The following is a 19,594-nucleotide window of genomic DNA, read 5'->3' as shown; positions in this document are numbered from 1 at the left end:
CTTTGCTGCTACAAAAAGTACTCCCCCCTTTCAAAAATATTACAGCATATAAGTGTTGAAAATCAAGAGGAATAAAATGTACATAAGAATTCATGAGGAATCGAGACACTAAGTTTAGGCAGCTATTTATTTCAGCTATTTCCCCTGATTGAAATTGAGCTTCTTAAGGGAGGGGGTGCTTTGTTTGTTTTCTTTGTATCCCATGCACCCAGCATAATGCCTGGAGCCTAGTAGTTACTTAATAAGCTTGAGTTGAATGGTTTATTGACAGCATGATTTGGTGGAGAACGTGCTGGCCTGGGAGTCAGAAAGACTTGGTTTCAAATCCTGCTGCTATTTCCTAGCTAGATTACCATGGGAAAAGTATTTATAACTCTAAGACTTTTTGTTATCTGTAAGATACCTGATTTCTCCAACTTTTTGGTCTCAGGAGCCATTTGCCCTCTTCAAAATTTTCAAGGCCTGAGATATGTATCAATATTTACTGCCATAGAAATGAAAACTAATACTTTAAGAAATAATTTAGTAAAATTTTTAAAATAATAAACCCATCATATGTCAGCATAAATAACATATTTTATGAAATATAATTATATTTTCAAACATATTGAGGCACTATTTTATATATTTTTTGTAAATTTCTTTAATGTCTGGCTTAGAAGAAGGCTGTGTATCATATCTGCTTCTGATATCAATCTTCTGTGATATGTGGTTTCAGTTAAAGCATGTGAAGAAAAATTCTGCCTCACAAAGTTGTATAGTTGGAAAAAAGGAGTATTTTAATAAACAAATAACATCCAGGTATCATGAAAATCATTTTGACATCAGGGACCTCCTAAGAGGGTCTCAGGTATCCCCATGGCCTCCATCATATTAATAACAATGGACAAAATATACCTTCACCTTACTGCCACGACCAACTTAGCACCACTAACCCTGTTAATCAGCATCCCCTACTTTGGGTCCTTTTCTTTCCTCTTCTCTCTGCTACATATATAACCTTTCAGCCTGGTATAGTGGGTGAAATTTTAGACTTGCATTCAGGAAAAAGTGGGTTCCAGTCCTACCACGGATACTTATTAGCTGTGTGAATATGGGAAAGTCACTTAAAATCTCTGAGACTGAGTTTCTTCATTTATAAAATATCAGCTATAAAATACTACCTGCCACACAGAATTATTATGGTCAAATGAGCAAATGTATATAATCAATTTTTCAAAACCTTAAAGCATTATGTAATTTTAAGTAATTATTGTTATTATTTCTAATCTTGTGTTATATTAGGAGTACCATAACCTGGGTACAGATTAAGGAATTCAGTATAAAAGTTCCAAGGCCTGGAACTATAATTCCAATTATTTGTAAGATTTCTCCACCATAATCTTTCATCGTTACCCCAAATTGAAAATGTTCAAAACCAAGCTCATCACCTTCTTCCTTTGCTATTTCCATTAAAGATGCGTTGTTGTTGTTTTAATGAGTGTGATGTTAGACTCTTCTCATTCACCTCTCAGCTCCAGTTGATTACAAGGTCCTGTTCATTTTGCTTCTCAAATATCTATTGTATCTGTTCTCTTCTCTCTATTCTTATTCATCATCCAAGTGACCTTCATTACTACCTACTTAGATTATTTTAATAGGTTTCTTAGAGGCTTTCCTGCCTTCACTGTCAGTCAGTTGACTATGATAGATTTAGTCAAATCATTCCTTTTCCCCAAAGATTCTTCAGTATCTTCCTTTTGCCTGCTGAATATTGCTCAGACCCCACTGCCTAGCATTTGGGGGGCCACAGAATCTCGTACAACCCTAATTTTATAACAAATATATAACCCTATTGAATGCTCTACACTCTAGCCAAACTTGTACATTCCATCTCCAAATATGTCATGTGGTTTTCTACTTTTGTTCATACTATTCTCTATGCTTGCACTACTTCCCTACTGTACTTACTTGTTGAACCTTAAACACTTAATAAGACCCAGTAAGATATGATCAAATGTTTGTTAAACTGACTGTATCGGAAGACCTAATTCAAAATATGTATCTGCCATTAATTAGTCTTGTAAATTTTAAGAAGTCTTTAACCTCACTTGGCTTCAATTTCTTAATCTATAAAATAGGGATAAATGCATCTTCTACTAACCACATTTGTTTGTTGTAAGGAAAACAGTTACAGGAAATGGTGAGAGGAAAAGTACTAAATCTTATGTAAATGTGAGTTTTTGATGTTTTAAATTATTTCTGAAACCCTTGTCCTCATTATTACTAAACTATTCTTTGCCCCATTACTCCATGGCCCTGATTTTGTTGGGGCTAAACTAATTCATTTTCAGATGTTAAAATGGGTTAATATATTCCTTCTCCTATAGATACACAATAGTCATAAATTTGGGTTCCATGACAGGATGAACACAGCTTTGATAAATGAGTATTTGGGGAGCCATGAAAGTTATAATATATTGCATAGTATTTTTTTCAATCTGGTCCTGTACCCCATAGATTTATTCCTAGAGAAAATAGATTTTAGATCTCCATGTTATTTTCAGAGCTTGTCTTGAAAAGGGATTCATGAAGTCATTAACTATGTTAGGTGGCCACACAGTGTCCCCTGAAACAGCAGTCTCCAAATGTTTTTGATTGAGTATCCCTTTCAATTAAAAAAAAAATAAGCACATAATCTAACACATATTTATTTAATTATTTATAGTTTATTTACATGTCCTGCTATATATAAAGAGGCGTGCTATAAAACCTACAAAAAAATTAAGGATGTTATTTGGTGCTATAGTCAATAGTGAACCCCTTGCAGCTTAAGTAAGACATTTTGGCAGGTAGGTAGATACATACCTACATACATGCATGCATACATACATATACACATACATATTTACATATATGTTTTGTGTGTGTGTGTGTGTAAAACAGATTGTAGAAGAATGGTACTTGAGACAGGAAGAATTATGAGACTATTTCAATATGCCAAATAAGGAGTGATGAGGACCTGAATTTGGGTTGTGGCTTATGTGAGCAGAGAAAAGGAGGCATAAATGAAGACACCGAAATAGAATTATCAAGATTTAGAAACTAATTAGATATATGAGGGTGATAGAAACTAAAGACTTAAAGATGATATGACAATTGAGAAAATCTGAATTACTGGAAGAATGGTGGCACCTTTGTTAGTGATTGGGACCTTTAGAAGAGGAGTGAAGGTTTTTTGGAGGGCGGAGATAATATAATGAGGTAATGATCATTATCTCTTCACTGTTTACATTGAAACAACTGTTTTGTTTTTCTGTACCACTGATAATTAAAATATAGATTCTTTCAACAAACCACATTTCTTATTTTTTGAAATGCATTATGAAAGTAAAATACAGTTTAAAATGGGAGTAAAATGTGCTGTATTTCATAAAATGATGTGTAGTAAGACCCATAAAATGGTCCATTTTTTGTAGCAAAACAAAGGAATCCTGAGGGATGGTAGAAAATGATATACCCACCTTGTAAGCATTCAATTTACCATTAAAACTCATGAATATGGAGTACAGCCTGGGTAGAGCTTTTATCACAAACTATTCTTTAGTATGTATTTTAAACAAAACCGATATGAACTATTGTATAAAAAGCTGACCTTGCTTTACAGCAGGTAGGTCCAGGAATTTGCCTTTAGCTCTGTCTACTTAATTTCAGAAAACAAAACACAAAATAAAATGAAAATTGCCTAACACAAACTTCCTAGCAATGAAAGCTGTCTAAAAGTGGAATGGCTTGCCTTGGATGCAACTTTTTTTTTTTTGCTTTGTTTTTTGAAGGGGTTAGGGCAGGGCAATTGGGGTTAAGTGACTTGTTCAAGGTCACGCAGATAGTAAGTACTAAGTGTCTGAGGCTGAGGCCGGTGCTCTATTCCCTGTGCCACCTAGCCACCCACCTTGGATGCAACTTTTGAGAAGGCTTGTTTCTTCCTAGAGATCTTGAAACAGTGACTAGATGGCCACTTGCTAAGCAAGGTATGTACTTAATAAACCTTTTGCGTATGGGTTGGATTACATAGTACATAGCTACTGTAGTACCCTCCTGTTTTGTAATTCTGTGATTCTATACCTTTTTAAAATGGCATTTTATTTTTTCCCAATTACATGTCCAAACAATTTTTGCGTATATTTTAACAAGATTTTGAGTTCCAAATTTTCCCCCTCCCTCCCTTATGCATCTACTATTATGTAAAACATATTTCCATATTAGTCATAGTTGTGAAAGAAGAAAAATATCAAAGGGGGAAACAGAAAAAAAAGAATAAAGTGAAAAAAATAGTATGCTTAGGTCTGCATTGAGAGTCAGTCTTTTCTTTATCTGGATGTATATAAATAGCATTTTCCTTTCAGAGTCTTTTGTATTTGTCTTAGATCATTGTGTTGCTAAGAAGAGCTGAGTTGATCATCACACAGTGTTGCTGATATTGTGTACAATGTTTTCCTGGTTCTATTCATTTCACTTTGCACCAGTTCATACAAGTCTTTCCAGGTTTTACTGAAATCTGTCTGTCCATCACTTTTCTTGCACAATAGTATTTTATTACATTCATATATCTCTGCTTGCTTAGCCATTCCCCAATTGTTGGGCATCTCCTCAATTTCTAATATTTTGCCACCAGGAAAAGGGCTGCTATTATTATGTTTATACAAGTAGGTCCCTTTCCCTTATTTTATTATTTTTGGGGGATACATACCTAGTAGTGATATTTCTGAATCAAAGGGCATGCAAAATTTGGTTGCCCTTTGAGCATAGTTCCAAATTACTCTACAGAATGGTTGGGTCATTTCACAACTCCACCAACAATGCATTTTTCTCACATCCTCTCCAACATTTATCATTTTCCTTTTTTTGTCATATTAGCCAATCTGATAAGTGTGAGGTGGTACCTCAGAATTGTTTTAATTTCTATTTCTCTAATCAAAAGTGATTAAGAGCAGGGCTTTTAAAACTGTATCTACTCATAACCCCTTTTTATCTGAGAAATTCATTTTTTGTAGTTTATTTTTTTTTAGTTTACATCGCTCATTTCCACAAGATTTTGAGTTACAAATTTTCTCCCCATTTTTCACCTACCCACCACCCCAAAACAGCGATCCCACTGAATATCCCGTCCCCAAATCTGCTCTCTCCTATATCTTCCCCCATTCCCCTTCAACTTTCCATTAGGACATGGTGGATCTCTATGCCCAAGTGCCTGTATATCTTATTTCCCAGTTACATGTAAAATAATAATAATAATAATAATAATAATTATTATTATTATTATTATTATTATATTAACATTTTATTTTAAACCTTTGAATTCCAGATTCTTTCCCTACCTCCCTTATCACCCAGCCTCACTGGGAATATAAGCAATTCAATATAGGTTGTACATTGTAGCTATGCAAAACATTTCCATAGTGGATATGTTGTGAAAGACTGACTATATTTCCCTCTATCCCATCCCACCCCCCACTTTTTCTATTCTCTACTTTGATCCTGTCCCTTTTCAAAAGTGGGTGCTTCCAACTTCTCTCCCTCCCAACCTGTCCTCCCTTCCATCATCCCCCTATCATCCCATTCTCCTTACTCTCTTGTAGGGGGAGATACCCTATTTAGTGTGTATGCCATTCCCTCCCTAAGCTACATTCAATGAGAATAAGGTTGACTCATTCCCTTTTGCCTTCCTAGTCTTCCCCTCCATTGTTACAGTTTTCCCTTGCCTCTTCAATATGAGATAGTTTACCTCATTCTCTCTCTCCCCATCTCCTGTCATTATATTCCTCCCCAACCTTTTAATTTCACTTTTTAAGTATCATCCCTTCCTATTCAACTGGTCCTGTACCTTCTGTCTATGTATCCCTGTACACATATGTACACATACTCACATATGTATTCACACACCCATATACCCTCCTATATAGACATATATTTATATGTATGTATACATATACACACACACATTTCTATTCCTTTCAACTATTACCTTTTGAGAAAAGTTTGATAAGTTACAATTATGGTTTTTTCATATATGAATGTAAGTATTTCAACTTTGATAGGTTCCTTATGATTTCTTTTCCCTGTTTACCTTCTCATGCTTCTCTTGCTTCTTGTATCTGAATGTCAAATTTTATATTCAACTCTGTTTTTTTCTTCAAGAATGATTGAAAGTCCTCTATTCCATCAGTTTTGCTGGGTAGATGATTCTTGGTTTTAATCCCAGCTCCTTTGACCTCTGGAATATCATATTCCAAACCCTTCAATCCCTCAGTATAGAAGCTGCCAGATCCTGTGTTATCCTGATTGCGTTTCCACAGTATTCAAATTGTTTCTTCTTGGCTGCTTTTAATGTTTTCTCCTTGATCTGGGAACTCTGGAATATGGCTATAATATTCCTAGGAGTTTTCTTTTTGGGATCTTTTTCAGGAGGTGATCTGTGGATTCTTTCAACCTCTATTTTGCCCTCTGCTTCTAAACATCAGGGCAATTTTCCTTGAGAATTTCTTGGAAGATGATTTCTACATCCTTTTTTCATCATGGCTTTAAGGTGGTCCAATAATTTTTAAATTATTTGTCCTGGATCTATTTTTGTGGTTTTCCCAATGAGACATTTCACATTGCCTTCTATTTTTTTATTTGTTTGGATGTGTGTAATAAATAGTATCTTGATTTCTCATTAAGTCACTAGCTTCCATTTGCTTCAGTCTAATTCTGAAGGAATGATTCTCTTCAGTGAGCTTTTGAGATTCTTTTTCCATCTGGCAAATTTGGCTTTTTAAGGCATTCTTCTCCTCACTGGCTTTTTGAACATTTTTTGCCATTTGAGTTAGTCTATTGTTTAAGGTGTTATTTTCTTCAGTCATGTTGTTGACTTTCATTTTATAATTTTCTTCCATCATTATCATTTCTCTTCCCAATTTTTCCTCCACTTCTCTTATTTGGTTTTCAAAATCCTTCTTAAGCTCCTCTATGGCCTGTAAGTAGCTTATTCTTTTCTTGGAAGCTTCTGGTGCAGGAGTTATGACTTTGCTGTCTTCCTTCTGTTCCATTCCCTGATCCTTTTTGTCCCCAAAGAAGGAGTCCAAAGTTGGATCACTGTGCTTTCCTTGTTTCCTTCGTTTGCTCATATTGCCACTCAATTACTTGACTTTTGAGCTTTTTGCTACAGTAGAACTCTGCTACCAGGTGGGGGAGCTTTGTCCCAATCACTGGGGTTTTCTCAGCTGCTGGAGTTGGGTGCCTTCTCTGAAGTCTCCCCTCACTCTAGCAAACTGGTCACACACCACAGGATCTCCACCATAGACCACAATCCAGATCCAAGCAGGTTAAAACAAGAGCAATTACCCCTCAGACTGGTCACTAGGTCCCCCTACAATCTGCAGGCCAGGAGCTCTGAAGCAGCCATGTGGTGGTGGCTGCATGGCTGCCATGCCTCAGCCACTACTCACCCTGGGAGCAAAGGCCAACCCTACTACTGAATTTCCAGGTCCCAAAATCCACACTGCACTGACCTCTCACTTTGTCCTTAGCATCTATGGGTTAATAATTCTGGAAACTGCCACAGCTGCTGGTGATCTGAAGTCCCTACAGCTGGTGGCCGGTCAGACCAACCTAAGGCTAAAACCTCTGGCTAGCATGGGCCTGGGCTTGGCTCCCAGAGTGTTGTGATGGCCACTTTCTGCTGGCCTGGTGGGATGTCCTCAGCAGGAGGTTAGCTTCTCTGTGTCATTTTGTGGGTTCTGTAGCTCCAAAGTTTGTTCAGAGTCACCTTTTACATGAATTGGAGGAGGTGGGAGTGGGAGCCCCATGGAAGTACTGTTTCTACCACTGAGAAATTCATATACAACCTTGGGTATATAAAAGAGGTATACAGATTAAACATTCCCTGATAATAAATTATATTAAAAATTATTTTAAAACAATTCTTTGGTGTACATATAATTTTACCATTCATTAAAGACAAAAAATATTTGCATACTAATGAGATAAATATACTTATTTATTTTTACATAAAAAATTAAATCTTGGCAGAATATTTGATACTGTAGGATGTAGAATATCATCAACAGTTTTCATAGTTGATCAATATATTGATTTTATAATCATTAAGGCTGAGAAAACTGCTTTGCATAAATATGTAGTAGAAAATGGCAGAAGTATGTTTAGGACCATTTAAGAAATTGTTGAAAATGTTTCTCATCCCAAGACAAAATTCATTTAATGATTTTTTTTAATTTTAGGAAGCTTAAGTTTTAAACTCGTGTCACTTGATAACTTGACAAATTCTTGAACTTTTAATGGTAGATGATTGATGTTTTTTATTTCAGCTGAGTATCATTTATGAACTCAACTTCATTTTTTAGAATCAGAATTTGAAGGGAAGTGTTTCTGAAGTTGTGTTTCCAGGCACTTCAGATTATCAATTATAACTCTTACTTTAAATCTTTGGGAAAGTTATTTTGAATTATAAAATCATTTTAGATGTAAACATTTGTAGAAAAATAATTTCCCATGTTAACTTTTTAGTAACTTTTTGAATTTAATATTTAAACATAAATATATTTTAGAAATTTCCCTTGAAGTAACATTTAAATCATTGAGTTTTTCAGAAATATCCAACAAATAACACAGTTTTGAAAGTCATGTCATTATGAAAAAAATTAACAAAATCAGATTTCTACTCATTCAAAAATGTAACAACTTCATCTTTCAGTTTCATTAATCTCCTTAAATTTCACCCTCTTGAGAGCCACCTTCCCTCTGCAAGTACTAATAAACTTTTGTAATTGGAGTTCATTTCTTTTTTTTTTAAGCAATCAGGATTAAGTAACTTGCTCAAGGTTACACTGCCAGTTATTTCTGGGTGTGGTGCTAAGTATCTGAGCCCAGATTTGATCCCCAGGTCATCCTGACACTGGGGCTGGTGCTCTTACTTGCTGAGCCACCTGGCCGCCCCTAAGTTCATTTCTTTACAAAGGTTTGAAAACAATAACTATAAAGGGTATGGTTTTTAATGAAATTAATGATTTTGATAGTGTCACAAAGCATAACATCTTTCTTTGGTGATATTTTTTTTTTTACTATGAGTGCCTCCTGATGGATCATGCAGTGAGTAAAAGTGGTTATTCATTGCCTTTTAATTTTTTGTTACAAATCCAACATTCTTTCCCATCATTGCTCCAGCACCATTGTACAGAGTTCAATGCAGTTTTTCCATTGTAAACCTCCATTTATGAAAAATTCATCAACTTTTAAGATATATATCTTCTCCACTTGTATGCCCTTCCAAAGGACAACAAAACAGTAATTCCTCATATATGCTTCCTTCATAAATGTATCTACTATAAAGTAACAACTGGGTCATGTTAGAAATATCGGTTTTTTTCATCTTAGCTGTAAACTTTGGGCTGCCCTTAATCCTGGTAATAAGTTGCTGGAATTGGTCATTACTAATTTCAGAAATTCTTTTAAACCAGTATCATTTGCAAGTAAATACTTTTCATTAACAATAACAAGTTTCTCAAAACATTGTTTTTATTTGAAGATTTTTAAAAGTCATACAAAATATTCCTTTTGTTTATTGCCGTACACTGCATGCTTGGTATTAAGATATTATTTTAGTTTGACTGATTTCATGCTCTCTGCAGCCAAAACTTCATTAAAAATTAATGAAAGAGGTTTTCCCACACCATCATCATTATTAGAAATATGTTCATACTGCAAAAATGATTCAACATACTTTCTTTTTCTTGTCAATTTAGGTGGATTACAACCTGATAGTGAAGACTCTGGCACATTGTTATCAGTATTTTTACCTCTTCTGTCTAAATTTACCTACTTATCCATAATAAAAAAAAATTGTCCTAAGATACAAATACTAATAATTTCTCAAATGCTAACTTTAGTTTATTAAATTACATTTGTTTTTACTTAATTTACAAAATTAATGTTCATAATTACATACACATATGGCATTGATATTGGACAAATATTTTTAAAGAGCTTTTGTCTTTACTTGCTGCAATTAAATTCTTATATTTCTGTAAAAGGAGAAGACAATAGCAATTTTAAAAATCAGTCATTCTAACATAATCTAATCCAAAGATATACTAACCTAATATTTACATGCTGAGAAATGATGATAGGAAAATATTAAAAGTCCTTGTTTTCATAAACTATTATATTTCTGTAAGAGCAGAAAACTTTGTACAGTAAAACAGAACAAAAAAAAAACCCTCTGCAACTCATAAAATTCAATGGTCTCGAATATGAACCAAGATATTTCTGGCAGTGTTCATTGGCATTGTGTGGTGTAACAGCATGAGCAGCTCAAAGTATGCATGTTGTATGTTCAGAAGCAAGACTTCAGTAAAATCACATGATGTAACATATGCAGTTGCTCCCAGAAACATCTCAGATTCATTATGCATTTGATTTTGAATTGATTTTTGATAACTGCACATTCAGAAACCTTTTACTGTTGCCAATTTTTTTTTTGCAAACCCCACATTCAGTTACCCGACCCCATATGGGATCACACTCCACAGTTTAAGAAGTGCTGATTTGGTGCACATCTTCATATGCCTATAGATAACTGATTTCTTCATCTGAAAACTGCCTGTTCATATCCTTTCACCATATATTCTTATAAATTTGACTCTGGTTTCTATATAATTGACAAATGGGGCCTTTATCTGAGATACTTGCAATAAAGATATTTCTCAGCTTTCTGCTTTCCTTCTAATCTTGGTTGCATTGATTTTGTTTGTGCAAAAGCTTTTCAATTTAATACAATCAAAAATAACGATTTTATATTGCATAATGCTCTCTATCTCTTGTTTGGTCCTGAGCATGTTACTAACTTAATACTGCAAGTGGCCAGAAAGAAACAATTCAAATATCTGGGAGCCTCAGTATTTCACAGGACTTAGCAGTTGCAACATACAAGTATCAAAGGTCATGTAACATGATATTCCAGAAGGCAAAGGAACTAGGACTACAACTAAGAATCACCTACCCAGTGAAACTAAGTATAATACTCCAAGGTAAAAAAAAAAATGTATCAATCAATAAAATAAAAGGACTTCAAACTTTCATAAAGAAAAGACCAGACTTGAACAAAAACTTTGATCTCTAATATCAAGACACAAAAGAAGCTTAAGAAGGGAAGAAGAGAAAAAAAGAGGATAAAACATTAGGAATTCAAGCATTTGGATGCTATACCATTTGGTGCTTATATGTTTAGTATTGATGTTATTACCTTGTCTATTGTAACTTTTAGTAAGATGTAGTTCCCTTATCTCTTTTAATTAGGTCTATTTTGCTTTTTCTTTGTCTGAGATCAGGATTGACACCCATGTTGGGGTTTTTTTGTGTTTTTTTTTTACTTTAGCTGAAGCATAATAGATTCAGCTTCAGCCCCTCACCTTTGCTTTGTTGTGTGTGTCTCTCTACTTCAGGTGTGTTTCTTATAAGCAACATATTGTAGGATTCTGATTTTTGATCCATTCTTCTATCCATTTCTTTTTTTATGGCAGATTTCATCCCATTCATATTCACATGTATGATTATTAGCTGTTTATTTTCCTCCAGCTTATTTTTCCTCCTGTTTGTCCTCTCTCTCCTTTTACATTTTGTCTCCTCAAGAGTGTTCTGCTTCTCTCTACCACCTCCCCGGGTCTATTCTCTCTTCTGTCATGTCCTCCCTCTCCCCACCTTTACTTCATCACCTCTCCTCCTACTTTCCTGCCAGGTAAGGTAGATTTCTATATTCAACTGATTGTGTGTATTATTCCCTCTTTAAGTAAATACTGATGAAAGTAAGGTTCAAGCGATGCCCATCACTCACCCCCCCCCCATCTTTTCCTCCACTATAATAGGGCTTTTACATCTCTTCGTGTGAAATAATTTATCTCATTGTATCTTTCCCTTTTTTCTACACAGTTTACTTCTCTTTCTTATCCCTTTATTTTTTGTGTCATTTCCTCAAATTCACCTTATACCAATACCCTTTGTCTGTGTGTGTTACTTCAAGCTGTACGATTAGGGGTAAATTTTTTAAGAATGAAAACAATCATCTTCCCATGTAGGGTTGTAAATGGTTCAAATCACTAAACAGTTCATTGAATCCCTTATATTTTCTTTTCCCATTTTCCTTTTTTAGGTTTCTCTTGGGTCTTGATATTGGAGATCAAATTTTTTTTGTTCAATTCTGTTCTGATTATGAAAGCTTGAAATCCTTCTATTTCAATGAATAACATTTTTTCCCTTGGAGCATTATACTTAATTTCACTGGGTAGGTGATTCTTGGTTGTAGTCTTAGCTCCTTTGCCTTCCAGAACATCGTGTACTATTATATTAGTTACTACTATGTTGCAGCTGCTAAATCCTGTGAAATCCTGATTGTGGATCCCCAGTATTTGAATTATTAATTTTTAGCCACTTGCAGTATTTTTTTTTCCTTGACCTGATAGTTCTATAATTTGGCTGTAATGGTCCTTGGAGTTTTTATTTTGGGATTTCTTTCCTGAGGTTATCAGTGGATTCTTTCAATGCCTATTTTACCCTCTGGTTCCATGACATTAGGCCAGCTTTCCTTGATAATTTCATCAAAGATGCTATCCAAGTCCTCCTTTTGATTATGGCTTTCAGGTAGTACAATGTTCTTACAGTGTCTCTCCTGGATCTATTTTCCATGTCAATCATTTTTCAAATGAGGTATTTTACATTTTCTTCTATTTTTTCATTCTTTAGAATTTGCTGGATTGATTTTTGGTGTTGATTTTATACCCTTTTAAGAAAAAGGAAAAGAAAATAGAGTATATCAGGATAGAATTCCTTCTAACTCTTACCCTTTAAAAGTGGTAAGGCTGAGCAAGAGACAAGCAACTTACTCTTTTGAGGATATCATGGGAAGTGTTCTGAGAATTGTGATAGTTAATCAGAGTGAGTTTCAAAAAGGCACAAAAAATATCCTAGTCCTATATAAAACCAGGATTCTTGCGTGTTTGGAATGCCTTAAACACTTTCAGAGGTAGTTCAGATTGACAATTTAGAAGTTAAATAAAATTTTAGTTGGTCCATAATGTATTTCAATTAACAGATTATGATGCATTGAGGAGAGGATAAAATTTGTCTCAGTACTGATAAGTTGTTTCTGGTCCCAACTCTGTTGACTGATTTACTAATTTGAGTTACTTTGCCGACTTTCTAACATGGTCATCATTGACCAAAGCATATTATTGAGAAAAGTAGATCCAGAAGTCTAAATCCATGCTAGAACTTTGGACATCATCATACATTATCCCCTTATTATACAAATGAAGAAACTGAGACCCAGATGGGTTGTCACTTGCCTATTTTCACAGTGGTAGTAAGTAGTAGATCAAAGGTTGGAAACCTCATCTTTTTACTCCAAATTCAACATTTTCCTCTATTTTATTATTCCTTTGACATTTCTCATGTTCTTAAGATAGACCTGCCTTAGAGGGGAAAAAGTCTTCTGCTTGTAAGAAATGGATAGTGTGAGTATACCATATAAATAAGCCTTTCAATAATAAGCTTTAGACTTGGAAGGTAGATATGTAAAGTGTTCCATTAAGTTGTTTTTATTAAAATTAAATAAGAGTTTTATTAGATAAGATTTCATGATTGTCATTATATCATATACTACTGCTGTTAGTCATTGAGAAAATTTCAAATTAGCTCCTAAAAGATCAGTCCAGCAGGAAATACACTGGAAAGGAGAAATGTCTTTTAAAGCAGAGTTTTTATTTTCATTTACATCAACCATTTGTTCCCTAGACACAGATTTAAAGACATGAATCTAGTTCATTTCATACATTTATTCAGGGTCTACTACCAAAAAGAAGATTAAAAATGTCAAAGTTAGGGGCGACCAGGTGGCACAGTGAGTAAGAGCGTTGGCCCCAGCGTCTGGAGACCTGGGATTGATTCCAGCCTCAGATACTCGGCACCCACACAAAAATAACTGGCCGTGTAACCTTGAGTAAGTTACTTAACCCCAATTGCTTTAAAAAAAATGTCAAAGTCTTATGCTTTTGTGAAACCAATAAGTTATTCATAGCAGTTCCTTGAACAGAGCAACAGATCTAGTAAAATGGCTGTACAGAGATGATCATTATCAAAACAATGCCTGATATCAAAATCTTTCATCAATTACTGACATACTGAGGGGGAAATATAGGTAAGATGTGCATAGATAATGTGCACAGAGAGATTATGTCTGCACATCATTGCTTACTATAACATATTCACCATATATTTAACAGGTCACCAAAAATAAATCTGTCAAAATCTTAATTCATCTAGACTGAAATTCCTCAGCATGTAATTTAGATGAAGGTATAACTTGCTACCTGGACACAACTTTCTCTTTCCTTCTGTAGGTATGCTATAGAAAGATATAATTACAGATAGATATCAATATACCTTTAAATATGCAAGTGTTGTTTTGCCAGCTATATTATAAACTTGGGATTTATTCAAGAGAATTATAGTGGAAAACATTGTATTTCCTAAAATGGTATGTATTATATTTTTTAAAGTGTATAAGTTTTATTATTGTTATTCATTAACGTCCAACTCTTTGTGACCCTCTATAAGGTTTTCTTGGCAAAAATACTGGAGAGGTTTGCCATTTCCTTATCCACTGGATTAAGGCAAACAGAGACTAAGTGACTTGCCCAGAGTCACACAGCTAATGAGTGTCTGAGGTCAGTTTGAACTCAGATCTTCCAGAGATCCTGGCCTAGCTGTCTATCCACTGAGCCATCTAACTGTCTTACTGTCCATTGTATACCAAAACATATTTTCTAAATTATTATAAGGAGCTATACACTTGCATTTTAAGGATAGAATTCTCTTTTAAAACCCTTATACATTTAGCAGTATCTATGTAATTTTATACATGTGTGTATACATGTGGGTTATGCTTACATAGATGTGTATATATGTATACACAATTCTTATGTACATATATTGCTGTAATAAATATACATGTAAAATTTATTCTACATATTCTTGCAATATACATACAATATTACATGCTTAAATACATAAATGGTTCTGTGATCTAATTGATTTAGAAGTTCTGTGAAACAATGCAGGTTTCATCCAATCACTGTCTGATCATTTTATGTGATACTTATCCATGACTTCGAATAAATTCTCCACAGGGGCAGTATGCTAGAGGACTTCCTTGATTTCTCCTGACATTAAAAAGGTACCATGAAGGTACTTTGGATGCCCATCTGTCCTCCCTTGCCACATGATCACTCCATCTTCTCTTCTCACCATGCAAATACTAAGTGATATTTTTTACTCCTGTTCTCTCTTAGAGTTTCTCATTGGTTAAATTTTTTATGTACACTCACACCCACCATTTGCTTCTTCCTTTTACTCTGTATGATACCCATTTTTAATTTTTTTTGCTAACCATTATATTTTATGCCTTGGCATCATACATCCATACTGATAAGATATGGGTATTTAAAAAGATTAGCATTTGATTTTGTGGGAAGCTTGGAATCATAAAAAAAGTTTGTAATTTCTTGAAGGTAATCCAGGCTGCTCTTATCCTGTCTTACTCTATACCCAAATCATTTTGTATCTGGAATGTATGCCTCAGATACTCATGGATATGCTGAAATGTGTAGGTTATGTAGTCAAATGCATGCTGCAATCAGTGAAATAGAAATTTAATGTCCATTTGGCCTTTTCTGTGTGAATGTAAGGTCAAATTCTAATTGATGACAAAATTCTTCCAAGAGACTTTGCAATATTCTGGGGCTTAAGGAGGTCAACACAATGTCATATATGAATAGGATCATTTGGAGGACCACATTGTCCAAGGATAATCCCCCTTCCACTTGAATTCTGTGTTAATTGTCGTCCATCATAGCAGTTAATACCTTTAATAAGCATGTGCTCTGTTTTTTGCCTGAGTTAATAATTATAGGAGGGATATTGAAGATGGTGTTTGTACTATTATATCTTTCAAGGAATCTTAAGTGGTTTTGATGTATTGATGAGGGACGCCTTGTTGAAAAAAAAGTTTGCAAGGCAGTACTTTGTCCTATCTTTTCAAATATTTTTTCAGACTCACAAAACAATAAGTACATTGGGATTTTCTGTTTTCTACATATTTCAGGTCATTTAGAAATACTAATGATGAAGTATATTTTGAATACTGCTTGCAAAAGTCTGATTGTTCCCCACTAATACCCTTTTGAAAGATGTCCTTGGTTCATGGATAAAGATTTTGCATAAATGAGAAAGTAGACATATAAATGAGGAGTTATTTATGTTTTACTGGACCCTATTTTTTTATTAATAGGGTCTGAGATGATTTCTATGCCTTTGGTATCTCCCTTTCCTTATATTTTGTTTCTTGGTTCCCCAATCCCCTCATAATTGTTGCCTCCAGCACAGAACTCTTCTTTGAACACTTAGTTCAATTGAGTTCTTCTCATACTTGGGCTCTCTAGGCTCTGTCTACTTCTAGAAGCAAATCTAGGATTGTTGCATTAAGGGCCATGTATTCAGTTTCTGTTATCATGAATGGAGAAAGCAGTTCATTGTAATCCTTTTTACAAATCTTTTGTGTTTTTCTTCTCTTTGCTCTCTTCCTTTCATTTTCACCTTTAAATACCCCTGAGATTTCTTTACTTCAAAGTTTTGCCAAGCTTTCTTTAAAGTGACTTTACCCTCCACTGTTTATCTCTGTCATATTAGAAAATACTAATCATTTCAGAAATCATTATTGATAAGAGTACTAATTCAATATTGCTTTTCTCTTCATTTGGCAAGTAACTCAGATGTTTGGTTATCTAGGGTCTTTCCTTTTATTATCTTTGTTACAATTAATCTATATGAAAAGACATCTGGTTAAAATAATTATAATCACTGCTAATGTCATTTCTTCTATCCTTCTCCATTTTTTTATTGTTAATTACTTGTTTGAATTGTTTGGATTATACACTATATATTTTTTCTTCTTGGTTTTGAACTAATTCTTATCTTACCATTAAAAAGCCACGGGTATTTATAAATATATTTGCATTTTTACATACAAATATAATTCAGCTCTTCAAAAAATCAGAACTTCATATAATGTATGTGATGCTTTCTATGATATAGAATACCAGTAGTCAGATGTAGCTCATAAAATATAAGACAAAAATAAAGGCAAGCCCATACATTTGTATTTAGGGACAAATAGTTAATATAAATGAATATGAGCTCTTTTCCTTTATGAGAAACATCTCCTTCAAAATGTTTTTTAACCAACTCATTGACAAGAAATTGGTAATTGAGTCTTAAATTGTCTGAGGGCTAAAAATTATGTAAAAAATGCTAAGTACATATATATATAAACATATCAGAGTATGTTTATAATTGTTTTAGTTTCAGCTTCTGTTAATAATGTTATTATTATAAAAAGTTAATCTCAATTTATCAATATGAGGGCACTGTGTAAAATGCTTAAAGAGAGACAGTGGATATATTTTATTTCCCTTTATTATGTTTAGCAGGTTTTCAACCTTCTTTATGTTTTGGACCCTTTTTACAATCATAAGAAGCCTATGGATGAACCCTTTCTCAGAATAATGCTTTTCAATGTGTAAAATAAAATACATAGGATTACAAGGAAGACCAATTATACTGAAATACAGCCATAAAAATGTTAAAAATGAAAATAACTGGGGCAGCTAGGTGGCACAGTGAATAGAGCATCAGCCCTGGAGTCAGGAGGACCTGAGTTCAAATCTGGTATCAGACACAACACAAAAAACTAGTCATATGACTTTGGGCAAGACACAACCCCAATTGCCCTACCTTCCCCGCTCCAAAAAGCAAAAAAGAAAATAACTACATATTCTGTGCTGCAGGTAAAGAATTAATAGTTAAATAGGTGAAGTACCAAAAAATGTTATATGTATTCTATATGTTGCATTCTCTGAAAGTCTATGGCAAAATTCCAACTTGTCTTTTAAAACATTTAAAATTGTGGCAGACTCCTCTTATAATGAAACCAGAATTATGTATTTGTTATTATACAAAATGTTCATATCAGAGTTTAGAATAACTTGCCTTGCCATAGTCTTCTGTGGTAATGTCTTTAATAGTAGCCTATTCATTCATGAAAATTGAAACATTAATATGTGATATTTATGAGGAATATAATCTAAATGTACATTAATTTGAATACCAAATAAATCAGCCCATTTTCAGAGATGACATAGGAAAAAAACAGTGATTCCACATATTCTTAAAATATGCTTTAGTATGTTATAATATAGATTCATTTTAAAAATCAGCATGTTATACATATTTATTCTCTTTTTTGCAGTTCAACAGAAGAACAGTTTCATTGGCAAACACAAGGTAAAGTATAGAATTGTGATGGAAATTTAAAGTTATATATGAATCAAAATTAATTTCATTGTACTTAAGAAATGAAAGATATAAAGAAATAAGATGAACAAGGCAATAGCCTGAAATTAAACTTGTTAATTCTTTATGAAAAGATTTATTTAGATAACTATGATTGGAAAGGATTTTGTTAAGTTCTTATCAATTTCTTACCTAATTTTAGAACCCCCAAGAGAAATGGTCTTAATTGTTCTTGACCTAAAAAGAGAGAGAGAGAGAAAGAGAGAATAGAGTATGATAGTGATCTGAGAAATTACTGAGGTAAAATCATTTTATCAGCCTGCTTTTGACTATCAAATAAGGAAAAAGGAAAAGATATCATTGATTACGGGCTAAATTTTTGTATTTATTTTAAATAGATGGTCAGAAGGATATAGAGGATGAACTCACAACTGGTCTTGAACTGGTAGACTCCTGTATTAGATCACTTCAAGAATCAGGAATACTAGATCCCCAGGACTATTCAACTAGTGAAAGTAAGTTTAGAGAACCTTTTCTTCTTTTTCTGCTATTCCATATTTATTTTTTGAAGATGCTTGCTGTGTTTCAAATGAAAAAAAGCATTATGTTGTTCCAGTACTCATTTCCTCCATCAACCTAGAACATTTAAATTAACTATATACTTATATCCAGGTTATCATCAAAGATCAAATATTTTCACAGTTACTAATCAAACAAAAAGAATGACTATTTTACAAAAATGTAAAAGCAACTCACAAATATTCTGTGTTCAATAATTCATTCTAATTATTTTTTAAATAATTTTACATAACTGTGAAAATAGGATATGTCATAATTTACCTGTCTATAGTGAATAACAATATTAAAATCCTATCTGAGTTTTGATATTTGCAAATGAATAGAAAATAAGGGTAGTTGAATGAATCTATTGAGTGTTACTTTTTTGCTCATAGTAACAAAAACAAATATCACTAAAAACAAATTATTAAAACATGCACTTGCTATGACAATTACAATATTAAAAGGCAGTAGGATGTTTTCTATTCTAGATGTTAAAAATATAACTTCTTAAAGCCCATCAAGAATGTTTAATTTGAGATAAAAAAAAATTCAGAATACAGCAACCTCCTTATATACTTTTGTATATATACATATAACT

At 33.6% G+C, this 19,594-nt stretch overlaps 1 protein-coding gene across 6 annotated transcripts in view; it reads left to right on the top strand.

Annotated features, from left to right (window-relative positions):
- CTNND2 (catenin delta 2) overlaps nucleotides 1-19,594 on the top strand; it is a 1,206,354-nt gene that overhangs the window by 634,540 nt on the left and 552,220 nt on the right. For 5 of the 6 annotated variants that reach the window (XM_069077188.1, XM_069077216.1, XM_069077197.1 and 2 more), the window contains 2 exons: nucleotides 18,392-18,426; nucleotides 18,834-18,950. In XM_069077188.1, the coding sequence (XP_068933289.1) occupies nucleotides 18,392-18,426; nucleotides 18,834-18,950 (152 nt within the window). The remainder of the gene's footprint in view (nucleotides 1-18,391; nucleotides 18,427-18,833; nucleotides 18,951-19,594) is intronic. The other variant, XM_069077207.1, reaches the window with a different exon arrangement.

Source organism: Petaurus breviceps, unplaced genomic scaffold, assembly GCF_028583685.1.
Source record: "Petaurus breviceps papuanus isolate PSGF00001 unplaced genomic scaffold, PetGlider_PUasm1.0 151, whole genome shotgun sequence".
Lineage (NCBI taxonomy): Eukaryota > Metazoa > Chordata > Mammalia > Diprotodontia > Petauridae > Petaurus > Petaurus breviceps.
Note: the sequence above shows the minus strand (reverse complement) of the source record. Positions and strands in the feature narration are given on the sequence as shown.